The sequence below is a fragment of the Rhinolophus hipposideros genome (genome assembly GCF_964194185.1).
Source record: "Rhinolophus hipposideros genome assembly, chromosome: 3".
NCBI classification, from domain to species: Eukaryota; Metazoa; Chordata; class Mammalia; order Chiroptera; family Rhinolophidae; genus Rhinolophus; species Rhinolophus hipposideros.
In genome coordinates, this window is record NC_138049.1 from 95,810,648 (window position 1) to 95,830,719 (window position 20,072).

General features: G+C 55.4%; 1 protein-coding gene across 4 annotated transcripts in view; it reads right to left on the bottom strand.

The window, feature by feature from the left end:
- Nucleotides 1–2,100: 2,100 nt before the first annotated feature.
- The window catches only part of VEGFA (vascular endothelial growth factor A), a 32,650-nt gene continuing 14,678 nt past the window's right edge, over nucleotides 2,101–20,072 (bottom strand). The window contains exons 1-8 of one of the 4 annotated variants that reach the window (XM_081044358.1): nucleotides 16,421–16,463; nucleotides 14,136–14,184; nucleotides 10,825–11,021; nucleotides 10,026–10,102; nucleotides 9,625–9,654; nucleotides 7,617–7,688; nucleotides 6,344–6,475; nucleotides 2,101–3,988 (exon numbers count right to left, since the gene is read on the bottom strand). In XM_081044358.1, the coding sequence (XP_080900484.1) occupies nucleotides 3,967–3,988; nucleotides 6,344–6,475; nucleotides 7,617–7,688; nucleotides 9,625–9,654; nucleotides 10,026–10,102; nucleotides 10,825–11,021; nucleotides 14,136–14,166 (561 nt within the window). In that variant the 5' untranslated portion in view covers nucleotides 14,167–14,184; nucleotides 16,421–16,463 and the 3' untranslated portion in view covers nucleotides 2,101–3,966. Of the gene's footprint in view, nucleotides 3,989–6,343; nucleotides 6,476–7,616; nucleotides 7,689–9,624; nucleotides 9,655–10,025; nucleotides 10,103–10,473; nucleotides 11,022–14,135; nucleotides 14,185–14,517; nucleotides 14,971–16,420; nucleotides 16,464–17,192; nucleotides 18,290–20,072 lie in introns of those variants that run through there. The other 3 variants (XM_081044357.1, XM_081044359.1, XM_081044356.1) reach the window with 3 other exon arrangements.

A 20,072-nucleotide genomic window follows, 5' to 3' on the forward strand; every position in this document is an offset into this window, starting at 1 on the left:
CACCTATTTCTTTTAACCTTTTAAAATCTGGCTCCTAGAAAACGTTCACTTCCAAATGTGGCTCACGTGACAATTCTGTTGGACAGCTCTGTTCTAGAGTATGTCAGAAGATGGCATGTGCAATGGGAAAAAAGAGAAGGTGCTGAAAAGTGCAGTGTGAGGAAGGAGTGCAGTGGTCAAGGTGGCCTCACTGAGAAGGGAACAAGACCCGAAGGTTAAGAGAGCCACGCATACCATGTCTGGAGGAAGAGTACTCCAGGAAGAGGGAACAACCAACGCAAAGGCCCTGAGGACAGAGCATGCCTGCTGTTTGAGGAACAAAGAAGCAGCCAGTGTGATTGGAGACGAGTGACTATTGTGGGAGGTGGGTCAGAAGTCACTGAGTCAGGGTGGTCGAGGCAGCCTGGATGGTACAGGGCCTTGTAAGGCCATTGTATAGACTTTGGCTTTTTCTCTGAGTAAAACGGAGTCTCTACAGGGTTTTGAGCCTAAAGGTGACATGATTGGGCTCACATGTTAGTATATTCACTCTGGCTGTTGTGTGAGAATCAACTAAACGGAGGAGGAGAATCCAGGAGGCCAATTGAGAGGCTCAAATACCTACTGGGGACGACAAGAGCCCCCATCTGACAGGACATTTTTGTGTGGATTCATCGTTAACCAATGTCAGAGCTGGCAGGTAGAAGGTGCTTGGAAAACCAGTGCTTACTTGACCAAAAGCTCCGTGAGGGCAGGGACCTTGCCTCCTGTCTTCCTCACAGTATAGCCTGGAGAGACAGGGGGCACCCTCCCCAATCACTCTCAGGAAGTCACCACCCCCTCGACATCTCCCCCTGGGAGACTGCAACAGCCTCCTGCTGGCCTCCCTGCCTCCTGCCTGCCACACTGCTGGGATGTTCCCTGTTTAAAGCCCCTCAGCTGCTGCTCATCTCCGACAGGTCATAGGCTCTTGGCACTGGGGCGGCATTGCAGGTTCCCCGCAAGCTGACTCTGCTTCTCTCTCCAGCCTCCACCCCTCACCCGCTGCCTTCCTGAGTGCCCCCTCCATGCCTTTGCTCACTTTATCCCTTCTGCCTGGGATGTCTGCTGCAACCCTTTCACGCTCCACACAACCCATCTGTCTTCTTTAAGGGGCAGCCTAGAAGTAAGAGCCCTCCCCCCCAGATTCTGCCACTCCCGATACATCCCCCACGCAGGATCAGGTGGCCCCACAATATTTCACGTTTTCCTGTTTGTGGATGTATAATTCTGTGTCTCCTCACCAGATCCATGAAGGGTGGAATGGTGTCTTAGTCCTAATAGCATCCCTTGCCCTAGCGAGATGGCAGGCCCAATAAATACTGTTTGTAGCAATAAAAGAGAGGCTAGAGACATGGATTTGGAAGCATTGCTCATAAATGCCAAAGACCCAGACAGCTTCTACCTTCTCCTGCAAGGACTGCAGGAGAAAAGTCCCCTCAGGGGCAACCAGAGCTGTGGGTCTACCTTACAGGGGCTCAAGGAACTCCAGGACTCACTAAGCAAAACTAAATTATACCCTGGGGTCCAAGCCCCTGTGAGCAACCACTTCCTATTCTCAGCCTGTTGTAGCCCACAGGGCCCTGTAGCCAAACCCAGCTCTCTCCTGTCCCCTGGGCAGCAAGGTCAGACACATGGCCTGGTCCTTCCTTGATCAAGGGACAGGGCCAGGATGACGTGATTCCTGAAGGCAGCACCACTCACTGCAGGGCCTTGGCTCCTGTCTAAGGAGCTGTCTCTCCCTCCCCCATTTCCAGAGCACTCACTCCCTTCCCGCACCCCCGACCCCCCCACACACACACCATATCATGGAAGAGAATGGACAGGTTCCTCAGGACCAGCCCAGGCAGAATGGAAGGACTCTGGGCCCCAGCACAGTGAGGTGGGGGGGGGCCCATATATAACACACCTGGGACCCCTTTTCCCAGACCTAAGATAAATGCCATATTCCCCAAGGGAAGAGGGAAAGGGGGCAGGAGGAAGTCTGGAACAAGGATTCAATGGAGAAGGAGAAACCAGGAGGAGCTTTGAGATCAGAATTAAATTCTTTAATACAAAATGCTTTTTAAGATATATCTGTATTTCTTTGTTGCTGTTTAAAAATAAATATGTACTACGGAATATCTCGAAAAACTGCACTAGGGACAAAGATGTGATGTTAATATCTTTCCCACCACAATTATTATGGATAAACAGTAGCACCAATAAATAAACGATAACAAATATTAAAATTAAAAAAGGAGAAAGATTTAGTATGTAGAATTCTCTATTTTTTCTGGTTTTGTTTTTACATATAAAAAACAGAATAGCAATGTCTATTTTATCAGAATCACATATATACATAAACATATATATATATATATATATATATATACACAAACACAAGTTGCCAAATATATATATAGTATGTAAATGTATATTGAAACCTTATTTCAAAGGAATGTGTGGTGGGGAGCCAGGGGAAAGGGTAGGGCAGAGCTGAGTGTTAGCAAAATTAAATATCTGTTCGGGACAAGCTGATGACCGTCACCGATCAGGGAGAGAGAGATTGGAAACATGAATTTTATACACAAAGACCAGTACAAATAAGAGAGAGCGAGAGAGAGCGAGAGAGAGATACATCTCATAAATAGTTGCAATTAAATATTAACCAAGAATACTGAAAAAACCCTACTCTTTAATTAAATTAACTGCTTTAATTTCTAATTAAAAAGAGATATTAAATAAGTACCGTATATAAAACACTTTCTCTTTTCTCTGCCTCCATGGTGGGCATGTGGGTCCTGCCCTGTCTCTCTGTGCCGCGGGGAGGGTTGGGTCGGGGGACGGAGGAGGGTTAACCACTCACACACACAGAGCCAGGTCTCCTGGGGGGACAGAACTAGTGGTTTCAATAGTCTGAGGACGTCAGGCCCTCCTGGGCTGCACCCAGGAAGGAGAATAGGGAAAGGACCAAGGCAGGAGGCCCTTCCCTCGGACGACGAGCTGTCACCGGGCTATCCATCTTCCACCAATGTCTCTTTTGTCTTCTCCAAGACATCTGTCAGTGGCCTCCCGGGCTTCTCGGAAGCAGGTGAGAGTAGGTAAAGGCTCCTAAATCTTCCAAGCAGTGCCTCTGGGAGCAAGATTCCCGTGCAGCATGTGGTGGGGATCCCCAAAGCACAGAAGTGTCCTGAGGCTCCCCAAACTCCTGTTGGGAGCTACCATCCTCATTCCCTGTACCTGTCGTCTGTCTTTCTGTCCATTTGACTTGGGGGAGAGGCTCAGAACCAGGGCTGGGTTTGTCGGTGTTCCCAAAAGCAGGCCAAATTTGCCCCCATGCCCTGGCCTTGCATGTTCCTAGGCAAAGGAGGGGACCCTGGCCTCCCTAAGAGGGTCAAAAAGATGATGCCAGAGTCTCTCCTCCCACCCTCTTCCCTGTCGGGATCTGGGTGGGAACATGTTCCTCCCAACTCGAGTCCACAGCAGTCAAATACATCCAGTGAAGACACCAATAACATTAGCAATGTTAATTTAAAAAAAGAATATATATATTTTATATATATAAAATATATATATTTATTTTTATATATATAATATATATATATATATATAAACGTTATGTATGTGGGTGGGTGTGTCTATAAGAATCCCAGAAATAAAACTCTCTAATCTTCCGGGCTCGGTGATTTAGCAGCAAGAAAAATAAAATAGCGATCCAATTCCAAGGGGGACCGTGCTTGGTCACCCGCCCGGGAATGCTTCTGCCGGAGTCTCGCCTTCCGGACCCAAAGTGCTCTGCGCAAGTCTCCTCTTCCTTCATTTCAGGTTTCTGGATTAAGGATTGTTCTGTCGATGTGATGGTGGTGTGGTGGCAGCGGCGTGCTTTTTCTATCAGTCATTCTGTAGCCATCTTTCCTGGTGAGAGGTTCCCGAAACCCTGAGGGAGGCTCCTTCCTCCAGCCGGGCTCACCGCCTTGGCTTGTCACATCTGCAGGGAATGGAACACAGAGGCCAGGTGTCAGGGCCAGGTGAGGAGACCTGGTGGTGAGGTAGGCAGCCTGCCCTTCCTGGCAGCCAGAGTCCTTGCAGCAGAAAGGTCCTGCCTCAGGGAGCTCTGGGGCGAGGGAGAAAGCCACCCCTGTTCGAGGACACCCCCCCAGACTGTCTGAGCTACTGTCTGAGTAGTAGCTATGCCCAGTCTGCCCTCTAAAGCTTACAATCTTGTTGAGACAAAACAAGAACATGAGGACATCTCATCACATGCAACAAATGAGTAAGTACTAAAGAACAGTCGCTACTTGACATTTAAGAGCTGCTGGGTGATCAGAGTTGGACCAAGTTCATCAGGAAAGGGTCCCTGCCCTGAAAGAGGTGTTTCAGCTCAGTCTTTATGGGGCTGCTTTGGGGAAGCGACGGGAAAGAGCACAGCCAACTGAAGGGGAGACTCTGCCCCTGGGGAAGTGAGGCTCCCAAGGGAGGGGGAGCCAGCGGGGTCTGAGGCCCCAGGAAGGTGAGGGACACAACTCCCTTCTCCATGCCCTCTCTCCCAGCCTTGGCTACAAGCCTCATCTTTCTTGAGCTCATTGGCAGCAGCCAGTCCTTGGTCCCAGGCTGCCTTTCCTTCCTAATATGCTACTTAACTCAGGGTGGGGAGAGACAAATTGGTGGCTGTGCTACTCGCACGGAAGCAGAAGGGACTTCTAGAACTTTCTCATTATGCCCCTGGCCCTGGTCTGATGTCTTTTACCTTCCCAACTGTGAGGAGGAGTCAGAGCAGGCCCTGCTCTTCTGAGACCTTGGGAATTGGGATCCTAAGCCTCCAGGTTGAGGTACTGAACTTGCCCATACAGCTAGGTCAGGGGTGGGGAAAGGTCTCTGGAAGTCGGGGTAACTTCAATTAGCTCCCAGGTTACCTCAGACATTCCCATCCCAGAGAGTCAGTCTCTCTGCAGAATCATCTCTATAGAAACCCTAAAATGGTAAGTCCTTTACCTCCCATGAAGCCTCTGGGGGGGATGGAGATCCCTCATCCAGCCCTGGAGTTGGGCCGAGACCCCACCCCAATTCTAGTCTACACTTCCTGTCTTCACATACTGCCAAAACAGACAGAGCCCCACACCAACACCCCAAGACCTGGTCAGCATCCTCTGAACACTCACAAGCCACAGGAACATGGTGGATGGGAAGAGGCAGCCACACTCCAAGGACTTGGTTAATGGAGCATCTGGACAAGTGAGGGGACACCCCGGCCCTGCCTGGGGAATCCCCATACAAGCCCCTCCTCCCTGGGTAACACTTCTGTGGGCTCAGAGGCTCCCTGCCTTTGAGGACAGGCCAAAATGGCCCGGTGCTCCTGACCTCACTCCCTGAACTCGCTCTTATATTCACTCACAAAAGCGATACTTCCTTGGTCCCCCGCTGTGGACAAAGAACAGAGACACAGATGCCTCAGAGGTGAGAATGGGAGGGCTGGGTGTCACACAGGTGAATAAAAACCAGGCCCAGGGTATGAGAAGTTCAATCTAATGTTAGGAAAGTGGGCACGGCCCCTCCCTCCACCCGTCCTGGGAGCATCTGGAAATATGTGGGCTATTTGAGGTTGTCACCATGACTACTAGGTGTTAAAGATATCTAGTGTCCCCAGATGTTACATCTCCTACCTGCCCTAAACCAACAACAGCCAAAGCCCATGCACTCCAGAACCCCAATCTGAGGAGGGACTCAACCCCTGGCCCCTGTGGAGAGACACTGAGGGATGAGAAGCCCAGTGGTGTAGACTTCAGAGGGCAAGGCCCCCAAATGGAGTGTTTTCACTTTGCACATCGCAGCGTTCCCCCCACACCAGGAAGGGCCCTCAGTATTAGTAGCAAAGATAGTCATCACAACATCAGGACCAACAGCCAACAACGAGCAGGACCACGGGACACAACACACAGCTTGCGTCCATACCACCATATTAGGCCACGCCAGTCTACCCACTCAGGCAACCAGGGCCACCTCTGAATGGGCCCTGCCAGGCCAGGCCAGCGCACGCCACCCACCGCAGAGGCCTTGCGAACCAAGAAGGTAGTAGTCACCAGGCAGGCAGCTAGAAGCCGAGCAAGCAGCTGGCCCCTCTCAGGTGCGTTCATGCGCTCTCAATCTCTCTCTCTCTCTCTCTCTCTCTCTCTCTCTTCTCTCTCTCTTTCTCTCTCTCTCTCTCTCTCTCTCTCTCTCTCTCTTCTCTCTCTCTTTCTCTCTCTCTCTCTCTCTCTCTCTCTCTCTCTCTCTCTCTTTCTCTCTCTCTTTCTCTCCACCTCTATGTGAAGCCCCTCTCTGACTCGCTCACCCTCTGGAAACCAACCTGCAAGTACGTTCGTTTAACTCAAGCTGCCTCGCCTTGCAACGCGAGTCTGTGTTTTTGCAGGAACATTTACACGTCTGCGGATCTTGTACAAACAAATGCTTTCTCCGCTCTGAGCAAGGCCCACAGGGACTGCAAAAAGGCAAAAGGAAAGATATCTAAGCTAGAGCGTCAGCAGAGAGAGAGAAAAAAAAACCCATGCAACATCCCCTAACGTGTGCACAGCGGCACCCCCACCCGGCTCGTGGGCCCCCACATCCTACCACACCCTGGAAAGAACCAAGTGCTATAGCAGAAGAGAGAGCGGCGGAAAGAGGCAGCAATGGCTAGGAAGCCTGCCCGCAGGAAGAGGCAGACACAGACGGGCAGAGTGCAAGGAAAGGGCTGCAGTAAGGGGCAATGTGGTTTCATGGGGACAAGTGCAAGTCTCTGGCCACAGGGCCCCAACAGCTACTGTCCCCAAAAGAGTACACCTTGACTCTTCTCCCGATGGGGACGGCAATTGAGGGCCACCTTCTCCCTGTGCAAGGGGGGTTCATGCCCAGGCTCCGCCACCAGAGGTGGGCTGAAATAGGGTGTGACAGCAGGCTGGGCCCAGAGGCAGTGTCCACAGGCCAGGCCACTGGAGGCCAAAGGGCCCTGAGCAGGGTCCACCACAGCCTCCAATCCAGAGGAAACAGCTACCCTCTAGGGAGGCTTGTGTGTGTGTCATGGTTGGGCTGGAATAGGGGACTCCCCTCCAGAGGCCCTAAGTCCATAAGAGGGGCTGCCAAATGGTGCTTGAACCCACCCAACCTCCTCCTCCAGCCAACAACAAGCTGCCTCATATCATTCAAGCCCCTTCCTCACACCTGGTCTGCCCTCCTCACCACCCTCAGCTTCCAGACAAGCGCAGAAGCCTAGAGCAGTGGAAGCCAGTTGGGTAAGCAGGTACCATTGGCTGGCACCTGTGCCAACATGGGCCCGTCACCAGTGCCCAGTGGGTGAGAGAAAGGTAGTGCCCAGCCAAGCCAGAACCCCCTCCCTGATTCCTCTAGGCCCCCTCTGCCCACCCACCCAGCCCAACCTTGGACCAGCAACACCGCCACCAAATCTACCCATTGGTGCCAATTAGTGGAGTGAGAGTGAGAGAGAGACACTGGGGCAGAGGGGAGGATGAGAGCCGGGGAGGGAGAGAGGGAGGGAGGGAGAAGGGTTAAGGGGTCCTGTGGGCAGGAGTTAGATTGGGGGCCCTGGTTAGGCTCCAGGGAATGAGAGCAGCGGCACCACATACACGCTCCAGGACTTATACCGAGATTTCTTGCGCTTTCTTTTTTGCCCCTTTCCCTTGCCTCGAACTGATTTTCTGGAAAATAAAAAAACAGAGCCAGAGAGAGAGGGGGCAGGGGAGAGGAAAAGCAGCAGTGAGGAAGGCAGGATACAGGATATGCTCCGGGGACTGAAGGCAGGTGGGCTCCAGGAAAGAGCTTGCACACACACGTGGGTTGGGGCAGCAGGCACTCGATGGCTCCTTCTTCTCACTTTGGCCACCCTGGGGCGGCAAACCCAGCTCCCAACAAGTCTTTGGGCAGAGAGCAGAGGGTGGGTGGAGGGCACAGGCCCCAAAGGCCCCCATGCTCATGGTGGTTCCTGGTACCAGGTAGGGGGCAAAGCACCATGTACAAGACTGACCCTGAAGGTCAGGGGGCTATAAAAGGTAGGCCAGAGTTTTGGGGATTCGGTCAGAGACCTGACATGATTGGGGGAGGGGATGGGGGGTTAAGGGTACCAAGGTTGTGCTTCTGTCTTCATTTCTAAATGCAATAACAAGAGGCTCTGCCTCTGCAAATATGAGAAAGCAGCTCCACTTGGGTGCTGGCACAAAACCAAGAGCAGTACATAGAAATCACCCGCCTGCCCAGCCATAACCTGGGTTGAGAGGTGGGGCTGGATGTCCTCAGAGCCCCAGGCAGGCTGGCAGGAGGGTGGGGTGGGCATTAAGGAGGCATGGAGAGGAGTGGCCTGGGCGGCACTTGGCAGGGAGCTCTCTCCCCAGCCTGTCAAAGCCTGCTACACCATCTCACCAGACTCTCTTCGGAGCCCAGGCGAGCCCCCCACTCTCCCTGTGGGCAAAGCAGGCATTTGGGGAATGGGAAAGGGGGGCAGGCTGAAGCCTGTCCACCTCAAGAGAACCAGTACGCTCCACACCTGCCAGGCCCAAGAGAATGCTCTTCAGAATGTCTGCCACCGGGGAAGAAAGAGAGGGGAAGGGATCAAGGTGAGAGGCAAGTCTGTTCCCTCTTGTTGGGAGAAAGTGCTGGAAGGAGGAAGGTCTTCACTCACATTCACACACACACACACACACACACACACACACACACACACACACACACACGGGGAGAGAGGGAAGGCGTCTGTGTGTGTGTGTGTGTGTGTGTGTGTGTGTGTGTGTATACATGCACACACGCTTACTCTCCCAAATCACTGCTGATAGCCCAGCAATCCTGGAAGTTGGGGACTTAGGAAGAGGCAAGGGGTCGAGGTCTGGGGGGCTTCAATGTCCCCAGAACATCGGGGGCAGATAGGATGGTGGGGGTGGGGAGAGGAAAGGGCAGAGGTGCTCTCTCTCAGTCTCTTTTCCTGTAGACTCATTGCCATACCAGCGCTCACCCTGTATTGAAGGCTCCCAACCCCAGACCTTGCCCCGACTCATCCCTGCTCCATCCTGACTCGACCCTCCATACTGAATAACTGGAAGCCTCAGAAAATGACCAACATTCAACTCTTTCTCCCTGGCCAAGAGGACTGACAGTCCCAGGCCTGATTCACTCCCATAGGAGGGCATGCACCAAGAAAACACCCCAGCTGGCCCCAAATCCAACTGCATCACCACAGCAGCCACCATAAGAGGCCGTTTTGTCTACCACACAAAAGCTCTGCCACCCCCTCCCTCTCCCTGCTATGGGTGATGGGAGGCCAAAGCAAGCCAGGGAGCCAATGTCCACCCTGCCCCTCAATACACCAAAACTTCAAGTCCTGGCCAGGAATGACCTAGAGACCTGGAACACGTCGTCTCTCCCAAAGGAAGTTCCAGGCTCCAGGTTCCAGGCTGGGTTTTGTCACTAATTCTGAAGCCATAAACTTGGAGTTTGCTCCATCCCACTGCTGCCACCACATATCTTCATGAGACCAACTCCCTAACCCAGTGAAGCCATCAGACCCCCTGAGAGAGGAAGCCAAGAGCCCCAAACCAAGAAAACCGACCAAGGAAAAGGAGAAGAACTAAAGTCATAGCCACTTACTTTTCTTGCCTTGCTCTATCTTTCTTTGGTCTGCAGTGGGAAGAAAAAGAGAAAAGAACAAAACAGAGAGGGGTTCAGATGGTGATGATAATGATGATGATAATAGTAATAAAAACTTAACATAGTATTTATGATATATCAATATAGGTTTAATCTCTTTACACATAACTCACTTGATCCTTATAACAATGCTATAAGGTACATACTATTATTGCACCCACTTTACAGATATGGAAGCTGAGGCACACTGAAATAAAATTCAAATGCCCAATGTGTAATGCCCAAGATTATACATTTGGAAGGTGAAAACGGGCTAACAAATGGAATATGCTTAACCCTGGCACAGAGCAGGCACCCTGCCACGGTTTGCTGAACGAATGAATCCGTGACTCGATCCTCACCTGCATTCGCATTTGTTGTGCTGTAGGAAGCTCATCTCTCCTATGTGCTGGAGTTTGTGAAGTCTGATCCGCATAATCTAGAGGAAAAGGAAGCAGATCACAGAGGTTAGTGACCCAGCCAGCCATACCCACATGGGACACCCCTGTGGCTCTTGCCACGTAGCACCCAGGGGTTCTACAGAGCAGGGATGGGTGGTGGAGGTAGGGGGACCAGAGGCTGTACCAGAAAGTGCCTCAGGCCCATCCCAACTCCCCCAGCCCTGCTGACCTCAAGGAGCCCCTGCTCCTCTTGAGGGCAGACATGGCTACAAGGGTTGGCCAGGCTGGGAATTCAAGTCCTGGATTCTCGCCACTCCCCACCCCTCCCTTCCTTTTATCCCCTCTAGGCTCAGCCTGACCCCTAGCAGGAACCCAAGAGCCCCTCCCTCCCACCCTGTCCAGGCTGAGATGGACCCTGTCACCAGGCAGCACCAAACAACTGGCTTTTCAATTCTCCACAGATCACTCTCATCCAGCTTCCCAAACAGAGCCCCAAAGAGGGAGGGAGGATAAAACACAAAACACACTGCTATAACAGGTGTCACCCTCCTCCTGAGTCCAAGAAGAAAAAGGTCAGGGAGGAGGAAGAGGTGGTCGGGGCTCGTTGGAAACCTGGACTGGGAAATGCAGGCATATTTTTCCCAAAAGAGGCAAGACCTTTCGCACCTCCCCCTGACTGACTCAGGCCCAGGAGCCGGGCAAGGCGAGTCTGGCTCCTCCTCCCAAGTGTCCCCCTGACCCATTCCCCACGGGTACCCACCTGCATAGTGATGTTGAACTCCTCAGTGGGCACACACTCCAGGCCCTCGTCGTTGCAGCAGCCCCCACACCGCATCAGGGGCACACAGGACGGCTTGAAGATGTACTCGATCTCATCGGGGTACTCCTGGAAGATGTCCACCAGGGTCTCGATTGGACGGCAATAGCTGCGCTGGTAGACATCCATAAACTTCACCACTGCATGGGACGGGGTGACACATGAGCCCAGGAGGTCACGCAAAAGATGGCCAGTCCCTATCTCCACCAGCTTGGGAAGTTCACTCCTCAGGGTTTCTGTGAGAGATACCCCCTATAGGGCATGTCCTTCCATAAACCTACTTAAGTCCCTCCAACTATGGTTGAAGTTCTTCCCTAAGCTTTCCACGGTCAACATGGATGAAGGGCTGTTTTTATGCCAAAGATCACATGATACTGTCAGGTTCCAAGGAAAATGGCCTGCCACATCGGACCCCCTGCCTCACCATGACGGCCGAGCCAATTCCTGGGTCAACGTTGATGCCAAAAGACAGTCTGAGTGAGAGTATACCCGCTGGGGGTGCAGCTTCCCACGAGAGGAGAAACAGCTAGCTTGGCCAACTTACTTCCCATTTCCTTATAACCTCTCCACAGCCACTGCCATAATCTACCAACCAACCGACAATCATTTAAGGAGTACTTATTACTGTGTATGGTAGTCCACAGTTGGCATCTCAAACAATGCTCCGGACATGGTACTATGAGGTTTTAGTAGGACATTCATTTTACAAATGGGGAACTGGGGGGCTCAGAAAGGCTGAGTAACTTTGCCCCAAGTCCGTATTTCTAGTAAGTGGTAGAGTTAAAATCAGCTCGGACATCAAAGCCTTTCCTAGCTGACATCATGTGAAAACAGACGGGAAGCTTCAGGGGGCACTTTGCCACCTGCCAGACCCCTCCCCAGACCTGGGCTGAGGAGGTAGTGGGCATCGGCACAGTGAATGGGGCGGCTTGGAATCAGCAGGTGGCAGTGGGCGGGCACACTGAGCAGGCCCTGCCAGCCACCGATAACCCCGCCCAAGAGGGCAAACTGCTTGCATCATGGAAAAAACGGTGCTGCCATTGCTGCCACAGAGCATTTCTAGAAGCTGATCTGGAGGGAGACCAGGGCAGACAGCTTCCCAGGCTGGCCACAGAGCCTGAGGTGCATTGGAGCATGAAGGGGTAATTCTGGGCCACAGCGGCGGGCCCTTGAGAATAAATAAACTCAGGACTCCCTCTGGAATGACTACTCCAAATTGTGGCCCAGCCTGCCACTCACCATCACACCCTCCCCCCCCCCCACTACCCTCACATAGCAATCCTGTCCCTAAAATGAGTCTCCCCTACACAGGAGGTAAGAAGCAGCACCCAGCCAGAGAGGAGGCTGGGCTCTAGCCAGGACTTGGTGTGACCTTGAGTCAGTTCCTCCTTCTCTGTAACTCAGACTCTGTGCATCTGTGTAAGTGAGTTGGGCTGAGCTCTCAAGACACTGAAACAGAGGCTAACGTGTGGAGTTCTGTCTTCCATTTCTAGCCCTGAGAACAAGCTCCCTTTTCTCAGCCCAGGTGACACAAGGTTTGGAACCTCACCAAGGCGGCCTTTCCCCAGAGACTGTAGCTGAGTTTCCCCTTCCTCCTGCCTCCAAGGAGCAAAGGAAAAGGAGCCTAGGATTGTGTGTACAATAGGTGAAGTGAGAAGAATTTAGAGAGTTGAGGGGAAGTGGATGGGGGGTGGGGGGTGGTGAAGGGGGCTGAGGAGGCCACAGGTGTGAAAACAGAAATAGTAGGGTTCCCAAGCCAGTCTGTGGCCTTGCTTGAGGTCTCTACTTCTCCCATCCAGGCAACAGCACAGAATTCTTCTCTAACCCCCCAAAAGGGTTAAGGTGAAACACAGTCAAAAAAGAGTATAAACACGACCAGGGATCTGAAGAAGTCCTTTTCTAAGCCAAGTCTATCTTGAAGATGACTAACCTGACACTTCGTCATGGTTGAAGACAGAGGTGGCCCAGGCTTCAGGGCCACAGGCCCCACCCAGGATAGGATAGCAGAAAAGTCTGGCCTGGGCCATGGCAGCTGATAGCTGAGGGTAAAAAGATCCTGGAAGAAAATTCCTTGGAAAAGCTCCCTGGAATTCCCAAGGCCCGTAGGAGGGGAAGGGGGCAACTTCAGCAGCACCCTTCACACCCCAGCCACTGCCTCCAAAGAAGCCATCCTGCTTTTGCACAGGGCGTGGACACACAGACACTCCAACATCAGACTTCCATGGTTTTCCTTAATTCTGAAGACAACCTTTTCTCCGACAAAGACTATTTGTCTTGCCTCTCCCAGGCCATAGAGACCACTGGGAACTGGTGGCCTGTCAGTGGCACAGGTTGTGAAGTGGCCGGGAAGCCAGGCCCTGGGCCAAGGAAAGGGTTTCTGAGCCAGGAAAGAGGCAGAACCGGCCTGGGAGTGCAAACACAGCCCTGGCCACTACCCTGAGCCCACTGGATTTAGGTCAGGGAAGCTCACCTAGAGGAATACCCCAGGGCCTTCCCTCCACAGAGGTGGGGAGCTGTGGGGGGTGGCATCACGCACTCCTTTCACATTCAGTAGTGGGGAGAGCCTGGGCGTCCCTAGAGAAATGGCACGCTCCCTACTTCAAACCGCAGGGAACAAAAGACAGGCCGACTAGGCTTGGGCAGGGGGGCGGGGCGCCTGGAAGCTAGAGCCAGCCCTCTGCTGGCCCCGGAGGGAAGTTCACAGCACCCAAAGCTCCTCCACCCGGAGGGCAGCGGGAGGCTGCAGGGCTTCCTCTCTCCATCCCCAAAGGAATGCAAACTGGGGAACGGGATCCCATGAGTTTGGGCCTTCTACACCTCCAGCTCATACACAACCAGCTCTCTGGGTGGCAAGGGTCACAGCACCCTTCCACATAGGCCCCGAAGGTGGAACATGGCTGGGTTGGAAGTGACAAGGAATAGCAGCTATCCTCGCCTGGTAGTGGGGACAAGGGACACCTCCCACAACATCTGGGATCCTTGAACACTGTTTGTCTTCCTGGTTTGTGCTCACAGCTCCCTCTCCAAAGAAAACTTTACTGGAAAGAACAGGAGAAAAAGGCCGTAGTCCTATTCCTAGCAGAGGCCTGAGTAGGAAAGAAAGTCCCCCAGAATGAAGGGTTAATATCGTCCTTTCCCAGTCCCTGAATTCCTGGGCCCCAGTTCCTTCCCCCCACCTGAAAAGAAGTAATTAGGCCTCCTCACCCAATCCACGGGTGGCAAAGGGACCCCCATCCAAGAGCCAGGGAACTCACCTTGGTGGGCTTTCTGCTCTCCTTCTGCCATGGGCGCAGCCTGGGACCACTGAAGACAAAACAAAAGAATGAGGCCTGGGCTTGAGCAGGGACATACAAGCCACCCTGCCCCTGCTCCCTCCCCTGGCCCTCCCAGCCCACAGCCTCTGGCTTTGCCAAGGCTTCTGAAAGGAACTGGGCAGTACGGTGGACTCCCCATAGCACAGAGCCCACCCACCACCCTTGAACTGCTCCAACTCGGAAGCCCAAGATAAAGACTGACCAGACTCCGAGGAGTGAGAGGCTCAAAATGCAGTAGGAATACTCCAGAATGCTCCACTGCCCAGGTCCCCGCCCCTACCCCACATTTCCCTCTCTCGGCTCTCACTGGCCCATTGCTGACCTAAGGTAAGTGAATCCTCTCAGCCACCCTGATTCCCTGGTCCAAAGCCACCGGTAAGTATTAAGGTCAAACAGGAGGACAAATTTGGACTGGGGCAGGAAGGAAGGACTGGGGGCGAGAAAAACAACATGGTGACCTTCTCCTGCTGACATGACAAATACCAGGGTGAGCTGGTGCTGGGAAGGGAGGGGGTGCAGATGACCGAAGGGCACCACCCTCCCCCATCCAAACTCTTCAGCTCTCAGAGTCGGCAAACCCACAGGTTGCCTGAAAGGTAAAATCTGCAAGCCCTGGAAGCCCCGGGGGAGGGGAAGCCCCATTTCTTCCCATGTACAAATCTAGCCAGGGCCTGAACCTATCTCCAAAGCCTCAAGCTTCACACTCCTACTTTGCTCCCTGGTTTCTTCTCCCTCCAAGAAGGAAGGGGTCCCCAAGTCCCTCACCTGGGCACCTTCCTCAAATGCAACCAGGAAAGCCCTTTATGCCCTAGCAATGCCCAACCCCTAGGGGGCCCCCTGCACTCCCAAGGCGGCAGGCCTCCCCCAACCCTCCCCACCCCCACCAGATCATTCCTCCCCTCCCCAGAAGCTGTGAAGGTCAACAAGCCCAACCATGTGGACCTGACAGCACCAGGCAAAGGCTTCTCCCAGGCTGTCCAGAGGATCTCCAGCTCTCACTAACTGCCCACCCCACCTGCCCCTCTTCAAGGGCAGATCCAGAGCAGCAGAGGTGCCCTCTCGCCCACAGAACTGCAGACCCTCTGAGAGGCAGTCTCACAGCCTGGATCTCTCTTGCCTTTCACACACTCCCAACGTACCCCAGATCCCCCAGCCTTGCCCCCAGGGCCAAGGTCAGATAACAGTTTCCAGACTCCCAGCTGGATAGCCTCCAACTGCAGCTCCCTCAGGGGCCCCCCAGAGTCTCCCCTCAGCCCCTCACCCATCCCCAGGACACCCCCTGGCTTTCTTCTACCAACATTTTCTGTATGCCCTCCACTCCTCCTGGGCCCCAACAAGGAAAGGGGATAGAAACTTCCCCTCCAAGGCCAGGGGGTACAGGGAGGAGCGCTTCTGGGCAGGGAGGGGCCAGGTGCCCTTCTCTGGGGGCCTCTGAAGGTCACACTGTGACCAGTCCGCCACTCTTCCCCCTTCCCCCACCAACTTGGAGGCCCAGAGCCAAGGCCTTTGTGCCAGGGTCTGAGGAACTCTGGGTGGCAGCAGGGACCCCAGCCCATTTCTGCTTCTCTCCAAGGGAACTCTGGCTGAGGGAAGGTGTAAAAAGAAGGGTGGAAAAATGACCTCTTTAGCTGGCTTTGAGAAGCAAGTTGGGTGGGCAAGTTTGGAGTTCCAAAAAACCACCTGCTCCTGCTCCAATGTCCCATTTTACCAGGACAAAGTGTGTTTGCAAGGCTGGCAGGAGCTCCTTCCAAAGATTCAGAAAAGGCTAGTCTTACACTGCCTATGTCACAGCAAATTTCAAACCATTGTTACAAAAAGTGCAAAGTGGGGTAACGACACTCTTTAAACCTTCCCTTGGCCCACCCTCATAAAAGCTAAAGAGCAGCTCACTCGGAAGTGTGGGGGAAGGGAGGGAAGCTGACTGTCACCAAGTCCGGACTTGAGGTACAGTCTCAACAAAGCACCCGAGTGGGCCCTGGCACCCTGACTCTGACAGAAACCATCCTTTCCCTGGACTCTGGGGCCGGACAGAGGTTAGATGGATCTTCTCAGCAGAAGGGAGTAAAAACTAAAGGGGTGGCAGGGGCTTCTCTCCACGCTAGTGAGGAATTGGGCAAGGGGCCTTAGGAAATTCCTCCTAGCATAGGAGGGGGGTAAGGGCTAGGGACAGCGGGAAGGGACAGGGTTCTCTGGGTCCTCTGGCCGGGGCTAGCTCGAGAGGTCACCTTCCCGCGGAGGGCTGGCGGGGGGAGGGGCGCCGCTCGCCGCCCCGGCTCCCCATTCGGGCCGCGGCGGCTCGGGGAACACGCGGCCGGCCAAGCCCGGGCTGATGTAATCGGCTCCGCGCCGCGCGCGCCCGGCCGGGCGGGGGAGGGCGGGCACGGAGCGGGACGCGAGCGAGGACGAGCGGGGGTGGCGCCGCGCAGGTGGCCTGGCGGAGAGGGGGGTCCCCGCAGCAATCCACCCCAAAACTTTTCCCAAACTCGAGGAGAGGGCCGAAGAGACCGAGTGGCAGTGACAGCCAGCCCCCTCTCGCGCCTGCGCCCTGCCCCCTCTACGCTCTCAGCCCTCCCTCGGTCCAAGGTCCGAGCACCCCCCTGCCCGCTGGGCTCCGGCTCCCGCCCCCGCCGCCCGGACTTCCAGTTCTTCGGGGACCAGCGGCCGGGAGCAAACTTCAGCAGCCGGCGGCAGCGCAAGCCCAGCCCCCTCGGCCTCCTCCTGCGGCTCCCGCCCTCCGCTGGTCGGCCCAGATCGTACGTGCGGTGACTCTGGTGGGTGGGCAGGGCCCGCGTGGGCGGTGAGACTCTATCCCGGTGCCCTCCCACCTAGCGCGCGCCCCCTCCCCCTACACGTACGAGAACACACGGGAAAGCCGCGCGCCCGGTGCCGAAAGACCCGCGTGGGGCACGGAGCCCCCACGCGCGCGCTCGCACGCACGTCCCCAGCCGGGAGAGGACTCGCAGCGGCCCGCAGCGCCAGGCGGGCACGGCCGTTTACCTTGGCATGGTGGAGGTAGAGCAGCAAGGCAAGGGTCCAGTGCACCCAAGAGAGCAGAAAGTTCATGGTTTCGGAGGCCCGGCCGGGGCCGGCGCGGCTCGCGCTCCCTCTCCGGCTCGGGCTGCGGGGCGGCCCGCTCTCCTCCACGCCTAGGCGGGTTCCTCTTCTTCCCGGAGCCGAGGCCCGGGCCAGGGCCTGGGGCGCGCGCGCGGCTGGAACACTGTCTGCGCACACAGCCGCCTCACCCGTCCATGAGCCCGGCTTCCGAGCGCCGAGTCGCCACCGTGGCCCCCTCTCCTCTTCCTTCTCTTCTTCCTCCTCCCCCTCCTCGGATTGCGGCTCCTCCCGGCCCGAGCTAGCACTTCTCCCGGTTCCGCTCTGATCAGCTGCCCCGGCGCGGACCACGGCTCCTCCGGAGCGAGAACAGCCCAGAAGTTGGACTAAAAGTTTCAGTGCAATGCCGCGAGCCCCGACCCCCTCCACCCCGCCTCCGGACGTGGGCTCCGGCTCCTTCCCGCGGCTCGCCGCCGCGTCCCCCGTCGGCCGCCGGCCACCGAGGAGGTGGGCGCTGGGGCCGGGGGCGGTGTCTGTCTGTCTGTCCGTCAGCGCTGCTGGTCCGATGCGGGATCCGGAGAGGGAGGGCTCACGCCGCGCTCTGGCGGTCACCCCCAAAAGCAGGTCACTCACTTTACCCCGGTCCCTCTCGTAGCTCACTCGCCCGCGCGCGCTCTCTGACCCCGTCTCTCTCTCTCTTCCTCGACTTCTCTCCGGAGCTCTTGCTACCTCTTTCTTCTTTCTGCTGGTTTCCAAAATCCGGAGTGATTTGGGGGAGTAAAGGAACAATCTCCCCAAATGGTCAGCCCGATTTAAGCGGGGAATGGGAAGCAAAAATAAATTAAAACGGAAAAGAATACGGTTTTTTAAAATGTTTAAGAAAAAAGGAGGGTAAACCGTAGATAAATGAATATCAAATTCCAGTGCGGAGACCCCTGGCTGGTGACTCCGCGGGTTCGTCCGTCTCGCTGCTGCGTCTTCCGACTGAGCGCTGCTGCCGCCTGCTCCACTCGCCCCCCGAGCCGCGGCCTCCCCGCAGCCCGGCTGCCCCAAGCTTCTGCGCTTCTCACCGCTACCAGCCGCCTAGATAAGGCCTACTGGTTCGGTCCCCGCCCTCCCGGACCCCGCCTCTGACACGCCCCCGAGGAGGAATCGGACCCCTCCGCCTCCAGCCGCTCCACGCTCAGCCAGGTCCGTTGGCACTGCCTTCGCCTGGGGACACCTAGTGAATCCTAGTCTCCCCCACCCACCCCGGAGAAGAGAAAGCTTGACACCCACCAAGCTTCACCGCCTGAAAATTACCCATCTAATCCCCTTTGCCCGGAGACTCACACGCGGTATTTGCCGGGAGGGAACAGGAAAGTGAGGTTATATGCGGACAGAGGGCTCTAGAGCTACGTATTCCCTACCTTTCCTGGGAATATTGGAGAGGGCGTGGGGATGGGGGATCGGACAGGGCCGGGTAGGTATAGAGAAACACAGATCTACTGGAATCCTGGGGTGACCCCTGCTCTCCCCCCCCCAACGCTCTCAGGTCCCCCCTCCCCCCCACACACAGTCTCAAACTGACACACGCGTCCTCACTCACGCAGATGCTGCTCTCCCAAGTTCACCAAGCTTCCCTGCGGTGGCTGAGCGCCCCCTAGTGACTGCCATCTGCACACCCCAGCTCTGGCTCAAGAGGGAATGGGCCTCAGGAAGAGGGTGAAAGATTACCCCCTGATCCCCCCGATTTCTGACCTCCCAAACAGTGGCATTTGGGGGGCTCCAATGGCCCCATGTCCAGAGAGCCCAGTGCTAGGCACAGAGGGCCCGGTATATCCATCTGGACAATGTGCCCATCTGGAGTCCTCAGCTGGCCTGCTGACATTCAGAATGAGCTGCAGCCAGCAGACTGGGGTGATTGGGGTCCTTTGGGAAGTGTCCAAGGAGGCGTCCCTGGAGGGAAGTATTTGGCGCCAAGCTTGTGGGGCTAAGAGCGGGAAGCTGTGTGGTTCTGGGGTTAGTCAGTGGCCCAGAGGGAAGAGGACCTGTTGAAGCCCACGTATGCGCTGTGGAGTCTGGCAGAGCCCAAGGGGAGAGGCAGCTGGGCAGACAGAGGCGCTTGTTCCTGCTCCCCTAGCCCAGATGTTGCCAGGGAACTGAGGCCAGGGGCTGGTGGGGGCGGATGGAGGCCAGGGCCTGAGTGATGATTCAAACCTACTCACCATCACTAAGGAACGTCTGTAGGCCAGCTGCCCGGAGCTCCCACCAGGCTGGGGGCCAAGGCTTCCATCAGCCCCAACCCAGGCTCACAGCTCCTCTTCTGAACAGAATTGGGGGCTTGTCCTCAGCAACCCTCAGTCCCCCAGGATCCCTTGCCCACTTCTGCCAGCGGGTGGCCTCTCTTCTCTCTCCCAACGCCCCATGTCTTCTCTAAGTGTTCCCCAAGGCCCCCCACCCCACCCTTGCATATAGAAACCAGCCTGGAAAAATTCCTGGTTGGGCTTGGACCCAGCAGCTCCCAGGCTCCCCCAGGGAACAAAAGGGGTCTCTGATACCTGTGGGAAGAGAGGGACCAATCAGTGTCATTATTCATCTTTACCTGGCCAAGGCCTGACCTGGGAATGACGTAGCCTCTGTGAAGGCCTAGGCTGAGAATGAAAGTGCAGCGACTTCCCCCAGGTTGACCAAAATGATCCAAGGAGGTTACTCAGCCCGTCTCCATTGCAGCGCATGATTCTGTGGTTTGGTGGGAGTGCGAGGTTACCCCTTTAGCACCCCAGTTCCACAGGCGTGGTGTCCTGAGGCCCCTATGAGCAGAGGGGCTGGCTTCCCCCAACCCTA